Source organism: Plectropomus leopardus, chromosome 17, assembly GCF_008729295.1.
Source record: "Plectropomus leopardus isolate mb chromosome 17, YSFRI_Pleo_2.0, whole genome shotgun sequence".
Classification (NCBI taxonomy): Eukaryota; Metazoa; Chordata; class Actinopteri; order Perciformes; family Serranidae; genus Plectropomus; species Plectropomus leopardus.
This window is the reverse complement of record NC_056479.1, coordinates 26,661,677-26,682,134: the sequence shown is the minus strand read 5'-3', so window position 1 is coordinate 26,682,134 and position 20,458 is coordinate 26,661,677. Positions and strand designations below refer to the sequence as shown.

General features: G+C 40.6%; 2 protein-coding genes across 3 annotated transcripts; one reads left to right on the top strand and one right to left on the bottom strand.

The window, feature by feature from the left end:
- Positions 1-364: 364 nt before the first annotated feature.
- On the top strand, positions 365-8,948 carry sox10 (SRY-box transcription factor 10). 2 transcript variants are annotated; one of them, XM_042504373.1, is made up of 5 exons: positions 365-447; positions 4,206-4,282; positions 4,508-5,040; positions 7,341-7,609; positions 8,096-8,948. In XM_042504373.1, exons 3-5 carry the CDS (start codon positions 4,613-4,615, stop codon positions 8,887-8,889), a joined length of 1,491 nt encoding a protein of 496 aa, XP_042360307.1. In that variant the 5' UTR covers positions 365-447; positions 4,206-4,282; positions 4,508-4,612; the 3' UTR covers positions 8,890-8,948. The 2 variants fall into 2 exon arrangements, with proteins under 2 accessions (XP_042360307.1, XP_042360306.1); XM_042504372.1 differs by lacking the exon at positions 365-447 and having other exon boundaries at positions 3,036-5,040.
- Positions 8,949-16,821: 7,873 nt separating this feature from the next.
- Positions 16,822-20,215, bottom strand: polr2f (RNA polymerase II, I and III subunit F). Its single transcript, XM_042505289.1, has 5 exons — positions 20,083-20,215; positions 19,836-19,905; positions 18,649-18,779; positions 17,957-18,028; positions 16,822-17,443 (listed from the first exon to the last, which is right to left on the bottom strand). The coding sequence occupies exons 1-5, from the start codon at positions 20,100-20,102 to the stop codon at positions 17,353-17,355; spliced, it is 384 nt and encodes a 127-aa protein (XP_042361223.1). The 5' UTR covers positions 20,103-20,215; the 3' UTR covers positions 16,822-17,352.
- Positions 20,216-20,458: the final 243 nt, after the last annotated feature.

Here is a 20,458-nt window from a genome sequence, read left to right as displayed (position 1 = left end):
ACATGTTCAAAATGTAACTATTTTAAATAGTTTTGTTGCGTAAAATTTGGTGCGCACAATAACGCACGCTCATATCTCTCTGCATTCAACCTCCACTCATTTGATGGACACAAAAGATTAATTTTCTTCTAATTTTTATATCAGTGAGAGAGAAAGAGAGAGAAAGAGCGATAGATGGAGAGAGAGAGAGAGAGATTCCTTCAGCCAATCAGAGATCTCCGAGTCTGTATCCGCACTGCTCCTTTAAGACTCGTCCTTCCAGTATCTTTTTATTTTTTTCTCTCTGCCTCATACAAGGAGCTCTTTAAGCCCGGCACCGACACACAGAGCAGGCATTCATACTCGGGCAGCGCGAGCGAGGGGGCTCGGGAGCGAGCGTCACTTTGGAAACTCGGGAACTCACGGATTCTCGTGCTAAACCGGCGACCTCCTTTTCTCATTACTGAAGTAAGACGCTTAGCATTTCCAACTCTTTCCTCTCTGCTGCTGCTGGTGGCTGCTCTGACTCTGCGATTTGATCGGAGAGAAGAAACACGATTTTAAATAAGAGATTTAATCTTGCAATCAAATAATCGTTTAACGTTGCCTTAATAATTAAGAACTCTTCACGAGCTTGGACTCTGGTTTTAATTAACTTGTTTGTTCTTTAATCATGTAACATCTCCGTCAATCAAGTCTCTGTGTAGAACTACCTGGGAACAGTGGTTACAAAATGTACTTTTGTATTTTTTAAGGACAATTTTCCGAGACTTTTTGATATAATCCCAGTCGTGGTGTATCTTGCAATACAACCTTGTTAGTGCAACAAGTGCTCCTGCATGTTCAAAATCGATTTCTGGGTTTCATTTCTGTAAGTCATTGAACGACGTATGTTTTTCACAGTTCTGACGCAGAATTTAAAAGTTAACTTTTTCTGTTCGACTAAATGAGGTGACAGCAAAATCATTTTTATGCAAAGAAAATCGAATTGTTCAAAAAGTTTGAAGAGGGAAAACGTTTTTAGAAGTTTCAAGAGTTGGTGAAACAAATAAGCAGCCTTATTCCGGGCATGAACTTTGATGCAGATGGAAAAGCAGTGTCTAAACGTTTGATTTATACAAAATTTCGTTGTTTTGTAACAGTTCCCTTGGTTTATTTGCATCTTGTGCTTATTTTTTTAATTGTATTTTTAATTTTCTTCTATATTTACAGTGGTTTTTGAGCTGTGTGGACTAGATGGCACCAAAAATACGAGCTATTGTAAAACTATTTGAAAAAAAAGTTTCCAAACAAGCAAATTAAGGCCAAATCTCTGGCCACTCAGGCGACGATAATGAGTTCACATCATTACGTACACTAAATGCGCCCAGATATGTAAATTCATAACAAGCATGAATTGAATGGTGTGTCGAAAACAATTTATTTATTACATGTTACTGGATAATAAATCAAATGGAAAAATGGTGAGCGTGCCCAGAGGATAGACGACTCTCTGTTGACTTCACGATTCGCTTGTTTGCTCGTGATTTGAGGCGCTATATGGGCTGAAGAATTCACACTTTGTGATCAGCGACGAAAGGAAATTATGGGCACTTTTCTATCTTAGCTCTTGTCTTTCTTTTACAAGAGTGACATTTAAAGCAAACACAGACAACGCGTGCGTAATGAGGCATTCAGTGCCTTTACGCACGATGTTTACGCATTGTGTATGTGCAGCGCGGACGCTTTGGAGACGCAATGACAGTCTGTTAAGTGGCCTTATAGACCAGGTGGCAAGCGAATATTATTATCAATGGGCCTTGGACAGATGGTGAGGCTTTACGCACGACTCCTGGAAACAGACACGACTTCTGACATTCACCCTTTGAATGTTAATTAAAAACTGTTTTGGGAGCACGTCAAACTTTTATTAAGAGCCATAGTCTGTAATATAACACTCGTTAAATTACCGTAATTATTATATAAATTCGCTTAAATGCCTATATGCTGTCTTAGGGCAAAAGTTAAAAAAGTGATGAACTTTTTTTCTTAGTTTTAAAGATGAGGTAACCTGCGTGTTAAGTGAGTACACATGAACACACAGACTGTTAAAACTGACAAGCTGTTTCATAATGTCACTGGACGTGAGCGCGATCGCTAATTTTCCTGCAATAAGACACCGGAGCAGAAAACAAACCAGCGCGCTGTGTGTTTGCCGTGTCACAGGAAGTTCGCCGATTTCGGACGTAAAGTTCGAGGCGGGCGTGTTGATTTAACGCACAAAACAAGGACGCATTTTGCTCCCGCCGATAGACCTGCCCCCGTTTAACAAACAGACTGTGTCTAATTCACACACGACGGCGCACATACACACACGGGGTTTATATTTCCAGCGCCAGGTCCGTGTTTATCCAAGAAGTACGGGGAATAAATCCAAGGTCTGTGCTGCTGTGGCCTCGTGTCATTCCAACACTTTCTCTCCGGGGAGCTTGGAATAACTGCTAAACCTTAAACAGTAGGAGGAGGAGGAGGAAGAGGAAGAGGAGGGGGTCCAGGTCTGCAGAGAGGGACTGCACTATACCTCTGCAAATTATTCTATGACTTAACTTAATGCAGAGCCACTTAAAGGATAAAAACTATGAATTCCACTTTGGATTTTAATAAGATTCTATATCATTATAATCAGCCTTAAACTTTTTGATAAAACTAGTTATTAGGTCTATATGGTTTGTGAAAATAAATATCAAATACACACAAGGAACCTTATCTCATATTTGTTCTGGCATAGATCGGTTTGAGTTCTGTCAAAAACTTGAGGAAAAAGACAATGGGCAACTTTGCACTGCAAGAACAGTCCCACAAATCGAAAAAAATAAAATTAAATAAATAAATAAAAGGTGACAAGAAAATGATGAAATTGGTTTACAAGGGGAAATTTAAAGAATTTGTAGAAAAAAATTTCAGAACAGTATTTTTATAATATTTGTGACTATATATTTAAAATTACATCACTGGAAAACATGTACATATAAATTTTTTCTTTTTATTTTTTTGTGTGTAATTTTCCTGGGGTTTTCTTTGTTGTTGTTTTATCTTTTTTTGTAATTTTCTTAATACTTTTTTTCTAATTTCTGGCTTTTTTTGACATCCCGGTGTTGGTTACAGCATCTCTGATTGTAAACAACACATGCAGAAGGATACCTAGAGCATAATATATAGACATGGAAGCGGCGATATGTGACGACTTGGGATGAGAGGGACCAACACGTTCTCATCCCAACTCGTCACATGTTGCAACTCTCAGTGGACTTCCACTCTACATTTTGCGAATTAGGTATCCATCTGCATCTGTTGTTTACACCCCGGGATTTCACTAATGTGATTTCAACAGCTGAACATGGTGGGATGACTTGGCACGTGGTTGTTTTTAGGCAACGGCAGCATGTATGGTTAGGTTTAGGGGAAGGATGCACATGGCGAGGTGTAGGAAAAACCCATCGTATTCAAATGGGGAGCAAACACCAGACTCCCGCGTCAAAGTCCGGGTTTGCAGGATCCCTCCGCCCTCTCTTCCGCCCACCCTTGTGCTCCTCACATTAAATCGTTACTAGCAGCTTTACAAACTGATGCCATCGTTAAGCGTTTAATGCAGACGTGACAGGCTCTGTCTGGCCATCCCCGTATAATAGCACTGTGTGAGGTTCTCAACTGACGCTGTCCCATAGCATATCATGCGGGCACCAAAGGTGACTTTTTGCTTCAGGATCTTATGCCGAAATTACTGACAAAGTTCATGGTATTTGACTTGAATGACAACAGGCTGGAGAGACATGAATCAAGAGAAGAAGGGCAGGGGGCCCACAGAAACTGCTTCTGCATAGGGCTCAGAGTTTGGTGCTATGGCCCTGTGTGTCCCCAATGTTGAATAAAAATCCTCACCCTTGAAGATTAGGGAAATCTGTCAAGGCTCTTCTCATATCTGTGTTGCTGATATGGAGTGAGAGGTGGAGGCAACGTGAGGACATGGTCCACAAAAGGACTATTTTATTGAGAAAAATTGGGGTGGAGCAATCCCTTCAGGGGCAATATTTTCAGTTTTATTACTGAGATACAGAGAAATTATGCTAAGGTCTTTACTTGGCTTGAAACACTAAAAGATAAACAGCTCTTGAAATAGAGTCGACAGACCCACATGTTTTGGTGAAGTATCTGTTCAACTGACACTCCTCATCACTGTGCTGTTCCAGGTCCTCACTGTTGGATATCAACTGCGGGACAAGCGGAGGAGAGAGTGAAGGGGAAGTCAGGAGGGAAGTGAGAGCGGGTGAGTTTGGTGCAGACAGCTGTGCATTAGCAGGTAAACTGGGGTCCAAGGTGCGCGCTGAGCCGCCTATGATACCAACAACACGGATGGAAAGAACTTTAATGTGGAACCCTCACAGAGTTTTACAAAGGAGGCTGAGAGTAGAGACAGACTGGCAGTTCATATTATAACTTGAAAGAGCCCAGAGGGACAGATCAGACACCGATTCTCTGTGCGTCACCTTAGGGACAAACAGCACCAGGGACCCAACAGGTAGAGCTGAGCACTTAGGAACAGACGTTGCATCCTCTGCACACCTGGAGGCTTGTGTGTGTGTGTGTGTGTGGGAAGATGTCCAGAGAGGAGCAGAGCTTGTCGGAGGTTGAGCTCAGTCCGGGGATGTCGGATGACAGTCGCTCCCTGTCACCGGGTCACTCCTCCGGTGCAGCTGGTGGAGGGGACTCGCCTCTACCTGGTCAGCCGCAGCTGGTGGGTCTGGAGGACTCGACCGCAGGCTGCTCCTCCATCAAATCCGACGATGAGGATGAACGCTTCCCGGCAGGAATCCGTGACGCAGTGAGCCAGGTGCTCAACTGCTACGACTGGACCCTCGTGCCCATGCCTGTGCGCGTCAACACCGGAAGCAAGAATAAGCCGCACGTGAAGAGGCCCATGAATGCCTTCATGGTGTGGGCGCAGGCGGCGCGGAGGAAACTGGCTGATCAACACCCACACCTGCACAATGCGGAGCTCAGCAAGACCCTGGGGAAGCTCTGGAGGTGAGGAGGCCACTTCATGTGGATAGTTGAGCATTGATAGTCCGCACATTGTCAGATAACTTTCATGATGCTCACACAGAAATGTGCAGATTGTAAAAAAAAGTAAAAGCCTATCTGTCGTTAAATGCTCAGGATTAATCTACAGATTAAGGGACAGAGTTTTGACATTTTGGGTGGGGGGTTTTGTAGTGGTGAAATGCAACTATGTACGTTTACTGAAGTGCAATTCCAAGTACTTGCACTTTACTTGAGTCTTTTCTTTTTATCCCACTTTACTTTTACTCCGATAGATTTCAAGAGGAAATATTGTATTTTATAATTCACTACATTTGTGTGAAAGCTTTAGTTATAAATGTAAGAAGAGTATAAAATATGACATTCTTTTTAAATTAAACTACCAAATACTTTATACAAGTACAGCTAAAATTATTAGTAAATTATTCAACTAGCTGAAAAAAATAATTGGCAATTATTTTGATAATCATTTAAGTCATTATCTTTTTTAAATAGTTATTTAAAAAAGTAATAGTTTTTTAAATTTACTTTAGCAACTATTTTAATAAACATTTAATTCATTTTCTCCTTTTTTCTATTTTTAAACTAATTTTGAATTTTTAAAATTGATTTAAAAAATTTAATTGAATTGATTTTTTGTAATTGGGTACTTTTACTTTTTCACTATATTTTCCTTAATTATTATTGTTATTATTGTTGGGTTTTTTTTATGAATTTGAAATGACCCTCTCAATATCTTCAACATGTACATTTGCCCCCAAAACAAAACATTAATCCTTAAACACAAATAGACAGATATAAAGTTGTGTTATGATTGAACATTTACTCATGCCACAGCAAAATGATTGCACTTATCCTAAATCATAAATATACTAAGTCGATTTAAGATTTAAGGCATACAGTCTCGGGGAGGGGGGCTTTTATTATGATGGATTAAAAAGACATTTTCACCATATCGATGGAAAAAAACTTCCCTAAAATGTAGACAATTAAGTGTTTGATGCTCAAAATATTCTGGGGAAAGACCCCAAACCTCACTTTTCACATACTGAAAGGCAACCCTGTGTCTTTGCTTTAGGCCAGCATGAACACTCAATCAGATGCTAATTCTAGGAAACAAGTGTGGTGTAAGATGCTGCATCCTTTTACAGATGCTGCTGTGTGAAAGCTCATTGTTGGTTATTGCGCACATGCAAACACTACCTTTTTTATTATTTTACTGAAAGATCTTTTTGTTTGCTAGTATTAGAATATTTATGCAACAAGTTTCTACTTTTTTCCAGCAGGCCATTTGGTTAAAGTAATGGTGTTTTTTCGGGAATCGAGGGGCACTTTCACAAACTTTCAGCTTATCTTTATGGTACAGGTTTTCTACCCTCAAATTTAGAGGTCGAGCAAGATTTTTCATGTCGTTAAAATTTCTTTAATTTGATTTTTTGTGTTTCCTTTGCTTGATTATCAACACGGCTGCCTAAAGATCACCCGCAGTTCTTAAAATTTAAAGTCGTGTCAGACGATGCACACAGTGTCTTATTTTCTCACACAGAGCACTCACTATTTGCTGACAAGAGGGTCAGAAAAGTTGAATTTATTAACCTTGTGAGGACTGAACATTTATTGGATAAAGACTTGACCTTGGGCTGCAGGCATGATTGGTTAATTGGCCCAGAAAAATGACAAACAGGGAGGTTGAGGAAGGTCAGGGGTTTCTCATGCCATTCCTGCCCGCAGTAGTAATAAGGAGCTGGGTTTCATGTTTTGCAGACAGGATGCATGTTTGGCCTGAATTATTTCATTACTGTCCAGCAGCAGTCAAAAAGCCCCTGGCAGGCAAGACATTGGATGCAGATGTAGTGAATGAAGCACATATAGATATGCATTGAAAGTTGATCAGATGTATTACTGGACAGTATGTTTTCGAGCAAATCGTTGTTACCTGTGAGACTATTTCGACCAGTAAACTTTGTGTTGGTATTATTTTCAAGATTCTTGACTTCTTGACAAGAAGCCTTAAATAATTCTTTCTCTTAACTGGTTTGTTTTGTTTTTTAACTTTTACATACTCTAAATTTTCTTGGATAACTTCTTCGTACCAAGAGAAAAGTTACCAAAATTTCTTAGCATTTTATGCATTATCTTTTAAAATATATACTGCAGCAAAAAAAAAACCCAAACATACTACCAAACAAACAAACAAAAAGTAGACTAATACTTATTTAGTGCTTCCTTCTTGTCTTCACACCGTTATCAATCCTTTCTACCAACATCTCTTCTTTTCATCCAAGGCTTCTTAACGAGAGCGACAAACGACCCTTCATCGAGGAGGCAGAGAGGCTGCGGAAGCAGCACAAGAAGGACTATCCCGACTACAAATACCAGCCACGACGCCGAAAGAGCGGAAAGCCTGGTTCTGGGTCAGGAAGTGAGGCCGATGGCCATTCGGAGGGTGAGGTCAGCCACAGCCAGCCCCAATACAAGGGCCTCCAACTGGATGTGGCCCTCAGTGGGGGAGCCGGGTCACCTCTGGCAGATGGGCACCACCCTCTTGCTGCAGGTGGGCTGCAGGCTCCCTGCCATAACCTTACTGATACCATCCTTGTCACACTGTTTGATTGGTCTGAATAGAACTGGACAGTCAGTACGTTTACATGATGTTAGAAGCAGTGGAATTATTGTGTTAGTCCGACTACATTTTTGGCTTTTAAATACATGTAATTGGACGTGGAACCCGTTTGCCACTCACTAAATTGTTTGGCACGCGACGTAGCAGGTCAATCAGAGGAAGGTCCAAGAGCAACTAGTTGAAAGGGGGCATATTGCCATCTACCAAGGTGGAGATGGACATATTTTGTCAATGCAATGATTCTTCCCCAGTGCTTGTATACTGGGACAAAAACAGTAGTCCAATTAAATGGCCTAATCGAACTTTAACCGTAGCTCCACTTAACTGTGCATGTGAATGTACTGACTGTGGCAGAGATAGTCTTTAGAATTTGCCTGGAAAGTTACAGTAACTATATGTTTTCTTGTGCCACTACAGGTCAGAGTCACAGTCCTCCCACACCTCCTACCACTCCTAAGACCGAGCCTCAGTCTGGGAAGGCAGGGGAGGGAAAGCGGGAGGGTGTTGGGAACGGGGGCTCCCGTGGCGGAATGGGAGCAGAGGGAGGCTCAGGTGCTCCGGGATCTGGCAAACCTCACATTGACTTTGGTAATGTGGACATTGGTGAGATGAGCCACGAAGTGATGGCCAACATGGAGTCTTTTGATGTCAATGAGTTTGACCAGTACCTCCCACCCAATGGACACCCCGGGGTTGGGCAGAGTGCTGGAGCAGGAGCAGCTGCGACTTCTCCTGTCTCTCCGTACACCTACGGTATCTCCTCAGCTCTGGCAGCAGCCAGTGGACACTCTGCAGCCTGGCTCTCCAAGCAGCAGCAGCAGCAGCCGCTGCAACATCACGGCCCCTCTCTGGGCTCTGATCCCTCTAAGGCCCAGATCAAAAGTGAGGCCGGAGGTGCTGGGGGTCACTTCACAGAGGGAGCCTCTGTAGGTTCCCATGTCACCTACACCTCCCTCAGTCTCCCTCACTACAGCTCTGCCTTCCCCTCACTGGCCTCCAGGGCTCAGTTTGCTGAATATGCTGACCACCAGGCCTCAGGGTCATACTACGCCCACTCCAGCCAGGCCTCGGGGCTGTACTCTGCCTTCTCTTACATGGGGCCCTCCCAGAGGCCCCTGTACACTGCCATCACTGACCCAGCCAGCGTACCGCAGTCACACAGCCCCACGCACTGGGAACAACCCATCTACACCACACTGTCGCGGCCATGACAGACAACCAGACCAGAGGGCGCTAGTGCAGGTTCAGCCCCCATGTCAGACCCGAGGAACAGCAGCAACAACAGAGTTGGCGGTTTCGGAGGTGAAAGTGGTCTAGGCTGGGGGGAGTGGGCAGGCACTGGGGGAGTCGGCAGGGGAGGCAGTTGGGGAGAAACCCCGTTCTGCTCTGGCCGAGATGCAGAAATGCTGTCACAGCCCAAGGATGACCTTGGAGCGTGATGCATTTGATGCGTGGTTGATTATTTGGGGCAGTAGTGAGAGAATGTACTACTTTGCACCCACCATTGCAGAGTTCAGGTTAGATTCACAGCAGCCAAACATCTGGCGCTCCAAACAACGCAATTGGCAGTGTCTGTAAGTGGTAAAGGATCATGTCCCTGTCTGTTTGGTGACTCTATGTGTATCAGATGAGGCACCTTGTAGTCTACACCCCCTTTCATATGCCACAAGGGGATAAGTCGCAAGAGAGAACATGGTACACATTGAGAATGAGCAAGACTTCGATCTGTGTTGTAAAGGACGTGACTGAGATGGAGCCAAATTCATTCTATATAAAATGGGGGTTGTTTGTACCAGAAGAATTGAGTGCCAAACAATTTGGCCGTTCACTTCTCAGGCAAGATTGACCTTTAATCAAACAGATGTTAGTTTTGTATTGCTTCTGGAAATCAATACAACAAATACTGATATAATTCTGTTGGTTTCTGAGGCACATTTGTCCCTATTTAATTCAAATGATTATGCTGTCTTCACTTAAAATGCCTTATGTACACACAATGAAATGGAAGAAAATGCCATAAACTATACTGAGGTTTTAAGTGAAATGTATATTTAGTCACAAAACAACCATTTTTACAATGACTGACTATTTCTAGGATAGTTTATACAGTGTACTTGAAATTACAAATGTACGTTTATTGATGCCTACAGATTTTAGATATTTGTGAAATGACCAAAGTTTTGAGACCAAAACTTGTAGAAAAGAAACAGATTTTACAGATGTTTCTCCCAACGTGACACTCAAAACTACCTTACATTTTGTAGCTTATTAGTTTTCTCTTAGCTGTCAGCATTCCTACAATGTCACTTATTGTAAAATACTTAACATATTGGTGTCAAAAGCTACTTTTTGCCTTTTTTTTCTCCACAATGGCACTGATGAGTGTGATGAGTTTCATCAATATTGGACAGATTCATGAAGAACGTTCATGATAATATTAATGATTCTATTTATACACTAAACAAAAATATAAGTGCAACACTTTTGTTCGGCTTCCATCCCAAAATTCTGTTACTGCTTATTTCTCTCCTTTAATGATTTCAGAAACATGTTTCAGGTTACCGTTGAACTGTAATATGAGACCTTTTGTTACCAGCTGGCCACGTTTATGAGTTAGCATTATGTCACCTACCAGCAGGGGCGTTCATTAGTCCATTGTGGCGCAATGCATTGTGGTAGTTGTAGGTTTTCTACAACTTAAGTAAATGCGAATGCCACAGTCCCCATTTTCAATTGTCTCTGGTCAAATAGCTCCAATGTCTAGTAAAGTATTTGCGTCTTTCTACTGCACAGACAGCCTAATTTGATGCAAAAAACACCTGTTAAGAAGTGAAATATTTCTTTAAATCAGTTTTGAGCACTTTGCCAACATAATCCCATTTCACAATGCCAATTGAACAGCATCACTACTATGTAGGTGTGCCTTGATAAAACTGCACATTTTAGAGCTGCCTTTTATTGTGACCATCCCAAGGAACACCTGTGTAGTAATGATGGTGTTTAACCAGAATCTTGGTATGACACACCTGTCAGGTGGATGGATTATGCATAAGCAAAGTGCTCACTAACACAGATTCAAACAAATTTTAACTTCAATTTATGAAAAACGAGACCGAAATCAAGTGTTGTATTAATATTTTGCTTCAGTGTACTTACATAATCCATTTTAATTTTTAACGGCTGCAATGTCATATAATACAAGCTTTTTCATTGTTTTAACTATTGACTGTATTAATATTGTTAAATGCTTTTGCCATTATTATCTCCACTGAAAATCTGCACCACTGCCTTTTCTTTTCCTTTGTGTCATTCAAAATGTGTAAACAGAACAAAATTCAATGTGATATGTCTGATCTTTTGATTATAGTTGTGCAAGTTTAAAAATTTGAGGACAGTTTCAATGTGGAAGAGGCCAATATTGAGAAACAGTTGCCAGAGAATGAATGAGTAAAGCTTCCAGGAGATACTAAGTTATAACACAGCCTAATATTAAATATAAAATGTGCCTGGTCCTTATATAATACCTGCTATTCAAAAGTGTTTTATCTTTCATGTTTGTGCCTTTCCCAGGTTTTGGACTGTTAGTTGACTGTTTTTATGTTGTGACTATCTCTTTTTGGTCTCTGTAGTCTTTTGCATTTCCTCATCTCCTGAACAGAAGTGCATTTTCAGTATCTTATTCTCCATCTGGGAAAGTAAAAAAAAAAAGTTTTGTTTTCATGTTTATCACTCAAATATTTATCACACTACTGTGCACAGATATGTACAATATGCATGCAGCACTGCTTGTTTTAATTAATTCACAGTCCATTGAAGCTTAAATCCCATTTCTATTTAACCATTGACCTCCAGCACAAGACACAGAGTTCATGTTGCTATGTGTGAAATATGTGTAATGTTGCTATGAATTTTACACTTATTTATATATGTTTAATGTTTGTGTGCGCTGTTAATTTCTCTCCATTATGAGGACAACTTTTGACTGTTACTGCCATTTTAGTATTTCTGTTGCTGTTGTCATTCTTGTGTAACTGTTGCCAGCACAGCACAGCAACTTCTAAATAACAGCAGGAGCGAAAGCCCAAACATGTGATGATGACTAATGACCTTTTACGCTCACTTGAAATAAAGCTCTATTATTTCTGCTTTGATACAAGTCTGCCTCTTGAAACTTATTTTTTAAGAAAGAAGAAATGACGGAGATAACCAATAAATCATCTCAGTCATTAACAAATTCTCCTCACTTATAAAAGTTAACAAAATGTTATCAACAAAAGCTCATGTTTGTGGTATCTAGTGACTCAACCACTGCTCACATTCTCAGAATAGACTGTCCAGCTAAAGATAATTCACTTTACTGGCACAGCTACAGCAATCTACAGCCATTAGAATAGGTAAGCTGAACATGAGTGATGGTGCTTTCTTTGTGGAGGCAGTGCGCGAGTGATTTTACAATAGCAGCATGCAGATATACAATCACAGCATGCAGCTGCAACTTCAAGTCTCCTCCTAATGAACTAATCCAGCCCCAGATGAGGGTAAAATGCATGCCTATATGCATATTTCATTGTGCATGTATGTATGTGTGTGTGTGTTGCTCCGTGTTGCGGGTTAAGCCTGACTCCTAATTCCCTCTCTTTAATCGGCTGTGTGATACTTTGCAAAGACAAAGAGGGCCATTGAAGGGGAGCTAGGGGAGGAGGGAAACAGGGGCAATGAGGGAGCCTTACCCATAACTGCCTGGCCTGTAGCTTCACCAGGATACAAAGGGACTCTCATACTCTCTCTGCACATAGACCCTGCAACCCCCACTGCCCACCCCCCTCCTCTCATCCCCCACTCACCCAATTCCACAAAAATACCCCCTTTTTCAGGTTGTAATGGGATTAAAACATTCCCAAAGTTAAGAGAGTAAACCAGAAAGAAGATGTAGGTAGAGTTGTTTGTTTGTGAATTTTGAGGGGCAAACTGTCAAAGCAGGTGTCAGGAGCCAGGAGCCAGGAGCAGTTACAAATCCCAGGAACAGACGGTCCTGGGTCAGCTCATCCTGCTACCAAAAGCATTGTTTGTTAGGTGGAAGGGTTGTTTGTTTCTCCCAGTCATGCTGCTATAGTATGCTCTGATAAGTATTGCAGAGCAGATCTCATTCTGTTAAGCAGTTTAGGTTCTCATTCACCTTGAAAATGAGAGATTGAGTAATAACGAGAAGTACATGGAACTGGTACAAAAGTGTACCGTGTAAAGACAGGCGTCTGGCTAGGAACTGCATGGCAATCAGCTTGTGGTGCTCAAAAAGCCAAAAAATCAGCAGCAATGTCTCTTTCCAGAAATGATGACCGTTACTCAAGATAATCCACAGACCTTGTTATGAGCAGTTCATGTAGAAACTATGTTCTTTCTACTGAACTACATCCACCAACCGAATCAAGTCAATTTTATCTATAAAGCCCATTTTTACAAATCACAATTTTTCCCAGAGTGCTTTACAGAATAAGGAAAAACTCCCTCTAAAAAAACCTTCAACAGGGAAAAATATGATAGAAACCTGCACAGATGGGAAGTATGCTGCTAACTCACAGAGCACCACTTGGCATTCATTCATTTTTAAAAGGGAGGTGGAACCTAATTCATTTAATTAAACAAAAAAGTGCGGACTCCCTTCCTTTGAAGCACTCTTTAAGTCCCAAAATGTGTCCAAAATGTATGTATGTATGGATAATTTATATTTCTATGGCCCATCAATCAATAGTGAAAAAGTATTTTCATGAAAATGTAAATGAAGTTTTAAAAATTGTCATGTTAAGTTCATTCAACTGGTTTGTCAAGTTCTGACATATTCTGTCGTCTTCCTAAACTGTGTTGTTGGGTATATTGTTTGTTAACTCGTTAGATACAAAATAAAGGTGTCGCCCAGGTTTCCTATGTATTTTTCACTCAGCCCGAGTACAGCATGCGCTCCCAGTTTAAAGGCTAATGGGCTCAGTCATGCATCTTTGCAACCACTGTTCTGCAAACTTTGAAGGCATTTTTCTCAAAATCATCGCTCGGTAACAGTCATCATACAATGTGATGTATTTCAGTTCATATTTCCAGTACAAATGCAACACTGATATAACTTAATAACGGCTCAAAAAAAGGTCTGTGGATTATCTTCAAAAACCGGTACACACTCTCTGAAAAGAGACATTGTTGAGTTTTTAAAATGTACTTTTTTGGGCAGTGGTCTTTGAAGTGGTCACAGGCACTCTTGCATCGGATAGAAAAAGTAGGAAGTAAAGAAAGGTAGGAAAAAACGCGACACATTTCAGCACAGTGGCCTTCCTTGAGTCTGAACTCACGGCCATGACTTTCCCTGGCCTGAATTAGGAAACTGATTTACACCCTTTTTGTAAATGTATTTTTCACAATCACATCTCTTTACTTGTTTTTCTTTTTGTGTTTTTTTTTTACAATTAATTCCCTATTTCTATACTAGCCACATTTCTCCTCCTACCAAAATTACAACATTACATGACATAAGATGTCACATGACAACAAAACAAAGAAATATTTAACTCTATTTAACTCCCAGCACACCTGTGCAGGATCACAATGCCCTGACGACGGCCGCTGTGCTGAAAACCATCAGCGTTTTTTTCTACCTTTCTATACGTTCCTACTTTTCCTCTTCGATGCAAGAGTGCCTGTGAGCGCTTCAAAAGACCACTCCACCACTTTTCAGTAAGCTGGTTCCTAAAATGACCTAAAATGAAAAGCAAAGGTATCTGAAAAGAAGATATTAATCATACCCTAAACTGGGTTAAGGACGACCTGACGGTGGCCTCACTGTGGTTGGTGCTGCTGAGTGTCACATGTTCAGCCCCCACCGCCCCATGAAAGGAGAGCATCGTCACCCCGAGGCGCAGCTCCTCCAATCAAAAGACACACAGATAAAAGCTGTTCTTTGGAAATTAATAGCACGACTGCGGTTAGACAAAATTATAAATACCAGCACAAACTGGTTGCTTTGATGATGCATCCCTCTCGGCTTTATTTTCACCACTGGATATCAAGCTATTTGTCTTTTATTCTCCAGCTGCATTTTCCTTCCATTTATGAAATGCATATACACACACACACACACACACACACACACACACTGAATATACGATCCACCCATCTTTCTACCAGAGGCTGGAGCATCACCATGCAGCCTCCTCCCACAACAAAGCTGTTGATCCTCTCATTCTCACAAACTTTCAGCCCCCTCTATCTTCCTGCATGCACTGGCCCTCTTTCTGCCTGGGCAACAACCCATTTTCACAAAACAATACACTGACTGTTTGGCTGCTTTGTGCGTGTGTTTGTGTGGAGGAAGAGGCGGAGGGAGACACAGAGAGCATCGTGGCAGATACTTCTCCATCAGCTGCAGGAGTGAACCCACTTTAACACAGCTCCTCAACATTAAGCCAGAATTTGTCGGGCTCACCACAAAAGGATCGTGGGCACATTGGGCATAACGGTAGATAGTAAATTCCACTTGTATGGCACTTTTTTTAGTCTTCTGACCATTGATACTGTTTTTTCTGGGCTTATATAAATACCAATTATTTGTAGTTAATGAAATCAAACTGGTATTTGGAACCAATGTGCATTTACAAATAAAAATAAAAATCTTTCTGTCAATATTTAGAATTTGGAATATAACAAACAAAACTCTGTTTACATCCTTTCACAAATGTTGAACTAACTGAAAAAACTGAAATGTTCAACATCATATACAGCAAGTTCCTAGCAACTGTTAATAAAGTCAAGCAAAATTTAAATTAAAAAATAATAAATAAAAAGAGCTCCCCGAGGTTTTTACAAAGTAAAAGTTCCTCCAATACTGACTTTCTCTGTACTTTTTAATTAATTCGTTTTCTGGGTGATTATTAAAATAAAATAATAGAGATAATCGGCAAAATGCCAAATATCAGCCCCAAAAATGTCGACCGCTAGCTTTAACACTACGTGTCACATTCACACACACATTCACAAACTGGTGTCTGAGGCTACCATTCATGGTGCCACCTGCTACTCAGTAACCATTCATACACACACGTCTTTGTATGTGACTCACAGCCACCTACAGGTGAACTGTTTCAAATACTGGACACCATGTTCTTGATCAAACTGATATAAACAACAGGTTTTGCATTGTGTTTTAGAAAGTTTGTTTTCTTGTAAAATATAATTTAACAGTGACACGGTGTAGGTTCAGCACAACTAAATAACACTCTTGTAATGCCTTCAGTTTACCTGGACTTCCAATTCGCTCAATTTGCTCAATTTGCCATGGCTTACTGCCGAATTATCTCACTAAATCCCTGTGACACAGACATTGACCCACAGTATAAATCATTACAAACACCTGTAACCCTTCATGGTGTTATCATAAGTGGCACAGATGATGTGGTTGTGATGGCTTCATCGAACAGTGACCTCCAGCACACACTGGGGCGGTTTCAGAGTCTGTGAAAACGGTGAATTGTTTTCTCTGTGTTGATGTTCCTGCCCCAAGCAACAAAGTTCAAGTATTTTGGGGTCTTGCTCACGGATGATGGGAAAGGTGGAGCGTGAGATAGACAGCCGGATATGTGTGGCGTCACTTGTGATGTGGGCGTTGTGCCAGTCCGCTGTGGTGAAGAAGCAGCTGAGGCACAAGGAAAAGCTCTTGATCTAACAGTTCATCTATGCTCCAACCCCAATGTGGTCATGACCTTTGACCGAAATAATGAGATTGCAGATACAAGCTGCCACGATGAGTTTTCCTGCAGAGGGTGGCTGGACTCAGTTGTAGAGATAGTGTGAGGAGCTCAGACATCTGGAAAGAGCTCGGAAAGTTGCTCCTTCACATCAAAGAGGGCCAGCTAAGATGGTCCGGGCATCTGATCAGGATGCCTCCTGAACGCCCCCCTTTAGAGGTGCTCGGGGCTCGTCCAACTAACAAGAGAACCTGAAGAAAACCCAGAACATGCTGGAGGGATTAAATACCTCATGTGGCCTGGGACCACCTCAGGAATCCCCAAGAGGAGGAGGAAACTTTGTTCCTCCTTTGTTCCTCTTTCTACCCCTGCAACCCAGCCCCAAGTAGGGGAAGATAACGGATAGATGACACATGGTCATTTATACAAAAGAGTTTATTAATAACAATAAAAACAGTTCTTTGACACTAATACCCTTCCCTCTCCTTCAAAACAACAAATGGAATAATTACAACACAGGAAGATTGTGTAAAACACAAGTAAAGTAAATGTTTGACTTAAGATGCACTTCCCCCTTGTGGTTCTTTGCAATAATGCAGCTCTTAAAAAAGTATTGTAGATTTTGACTCTGAATTGAACTGAAGTTGATACGCATGACAACACAATGAGACCGTAAGCGAGTCAGATCACAGGATCATAAACCCGTAAGCAACGCACTCTTTTGATTTGAATGACTCTTTCAGTGTCTGTTCAGCACGTTTCATGTGTTCATATTTCACCGACTCACAGAGTCACCTGATGTGATGGATATTTGTGGACAAAATTGAGACATGAACATGTGGGTGACAGTTGCACCAGCTTAGGAACCTTCTGGGTTTGTGTAGCTGACTGACCTGATACATTGGAGGGTGTGAACCAGCATATATTATTCTGTCAGTGCAGAGTTGTTTAATCAGTTATGATTAGCTCGTCACAGCCCCAGTCCTCATAACTCCCATCAGGAAGGTACCTGCGGATGATGATGGGGATCTTTCTGCTCCTGTTGGAAGGGGGGCAAACAAAATCCACAGTAAGATACTAGGCAGAGTTTTAGGGCCACACTGAGGAAAAAAAAGTTTTGAGACTTTGAGAATTAAGTCGTAGTATTGTGAGAAAAAAGTGTAATATTTTGAGAATTAAGTTGTATTTTTATGAGAAAAGACTCAAGTTTATTCTCGCAATTATGGCTTTATTCTTGTAATATTCTGAATTTATTGTCTGAATCTAACTTTCGGAGACAGCGGTGGAGACACCAGTGGACAATGAGAGCGAAGCGAATCAGTCAGCATCAGTAACTCATCCCCGAATTTCTTTTTCAGTCCGCAGCACCATCACCGTTTTTCTTTTGTTAATTGTTTCTGAGTGTATTTAAGAGTAGAAGTCCACCGTTATTATATTTTTTGAACATAATTAGGTTCTGAACAGATTAAATAATGACAAAAACTAAAGATGCAGTCATGATATAACCTTATAAAGCATTTTTGATCATTCAAAACATAAAATCATCACTTACTTGAGCTCTTTCATTGCTATTTGCAAGGGGTCTGTTTCTCCCTCCAGCTCCACCATGACTGGTGCGCACATCCTGTTGAAAACAAGTCGGCAGAAAGAAAGTTAAGAAGAAATACAATCAAACTGTAAGAGTCCAAATAATTAAGTTGCCTTCCAAAATCAATATCCTTTTATAATACATTTCGTGCTGGGTACTTGTCCTCACTGCATTAGACAGGTAGTGACGACAAATCATCTGTAGTTCCTGCAATCGACAAAGTTGCTGTCAAGGTGCTACTATACAAATAAAGTTTGATTAACTGATTGATCTTCTACCTTTTTTTATGGTTTTAAAGTCCATTCTTTGTTGCAATCTAATCTGGATGACATTAAATAAATCAAATATCACAATCGGTTTAATAAATGTATGCATACACAATCTTTTGCAAAAAGCATAATGGCACAAATCAACCACACAATGATGACAGCGCTGTGGTTTTCAGGATTCTGTTCGTCTCACAGAAAGTATTTTCTCCTCTCTCCTCATGTCTCCATCGCTCACACCTCAGGTGGAAGGATGTGAGATGGAGGAGGTGAGGAAAGGAATCAAGGATTTACAAACTGAGAAATGAGTTGAAGGGAGGACGAGCGGCTAAGCGTTTGTATACCACCTGGACATAGGTCACTTAGTTCCTCACATGTAAAAACACTCACGCTATCTGGAGAGCTCGTGTCCCAAGCACTCTGGCTCTCTCGTATTTGGTCATGTAAGGTGTTGTAATCCTCTTCTGGTTGGCCTGCTGGCCCTCACCTGCGGGCAGGATCTGCACGTTCTCCTGATCCTCCTGCGCAAAAGAGCAAAACCAGTTTGGACTCAGCATGTATGTGTTTTAGAATCCATTTCAAAGTGCTTATGATCACATACAAGGCTCTGAATGATCTGGAGTCTAAAAGTGAGCTCCTCACACAACACTGACCACACAGGCCCCTCACATCTGCAGGTCCTGGCCTCCTTACTATGCACACCGTAAAACTTCAAATTAGAGTCTGGGCTATTATTCACTTAAATCGCTGAGCTCAACAGGCTTTTATTTAGGACAGGTGTCTCTATGGGACGGGCTTTTAATTCATTTTAATATATTTATCCACAATACAGGAGTGGATAGATATATTAAACTACATTTATGTTATGGAAGAGATTACTTTCTCTCCTTTACAACCAGATTTTGTGGAAGTATTTGATAGATGACCTTATTATGTGTTATGTTGCCCTCTACTGATGCTTTTTTAAAATTTAAATTCAATTATTTTTTTGACAGGTCTCATGAAATATCATATAGAGCTTTCAATATGTACACATAATCTCTCCAAAATTGCTAATAGTTCCTACATTTTCTTTAAAAAAAATCTTAACAGCAGGGGAAATTGAACTTTCTGTATTAATGTATATTCTGTACCATATAATCCTGTCCAGAAAAATGAAGAATAAAACAAAAACTGTTCCTTAGCAATGATGGAAAATACAATCAAATAATTTATGTAACCTTTTAAGACTCAAGCAAATTGGCTTCTTTTCCTTTCCAAAAAATCCTGTTTTGAGTCTCTCTTCTATATATATGCAGGTAACACTGTTTTTTGGTTCTCATGGTTTCAGTTAAGTAAGCAAAACGTACAATTTTAAACTCCACGTGCAGTATTATTATTTTTTACTTATAATTTTAAACATATTTGATGCTCTGTTGTACTCGTTTTTGCTTCTGGCACAAGAATTTCTTTGAGATTAAAAAAGATCTGTCCTTAATTATCTTATCTTAAATGGTTTCATGGGTCACATACAAGCTAACTGTCTGTTTTATCCAGTTAGAAAACACAATTATCTTTGAATTAACCGGCAAACTTACATCTTCCACATTTTCCAGGTCATCTAATCCTTCATCCTCTTCGGCATCATCAAAATCTCCGTCGTCGAAGCTTTGAATTAGACAGAAAAATTACAAAAGTTACCACAAAGACATCAAATCCATGAGAAGTTTACAATCGTCACTGTAGCTGCTAAACGTTTGTTAGCTAACGTTAGCCCACGTTGTGTTGTATTGAGATAAATACGCAGTTTTACGCGGCGTGTTAACGCTGCGTGTTGTTACTTACTTGTCTTCGTTGTCGGACATGATTTATTTCGAAGCTCGTGTGTGTAAATCCTCACAATTAATAACAATCAGAGACACTTTTTGTTGTCAACATGAACCCACATGAAGAAGGCGAACAGCGTTTGACTTCCGGTAGCTTGGTCCGTTGGGGACTATTCCGGATGCTGCGGAGGAACATTTGATCCGTTCCGCTTTTCTTTCTTTTTTTTTTTTTTTTAAGTATTTAAAAAACGGCTTATTGTAGTGAAATAAAGCGACTGTGGTTCGAGTCAAATTTTATGTCTGTTTCACTGTGGAGTTATTTTGTGGGTTGTGTCTTGGTCCACTTTCTTGCCATCTTTTTTTCCAAAATATGGACACACTTACTTTACTGTTTT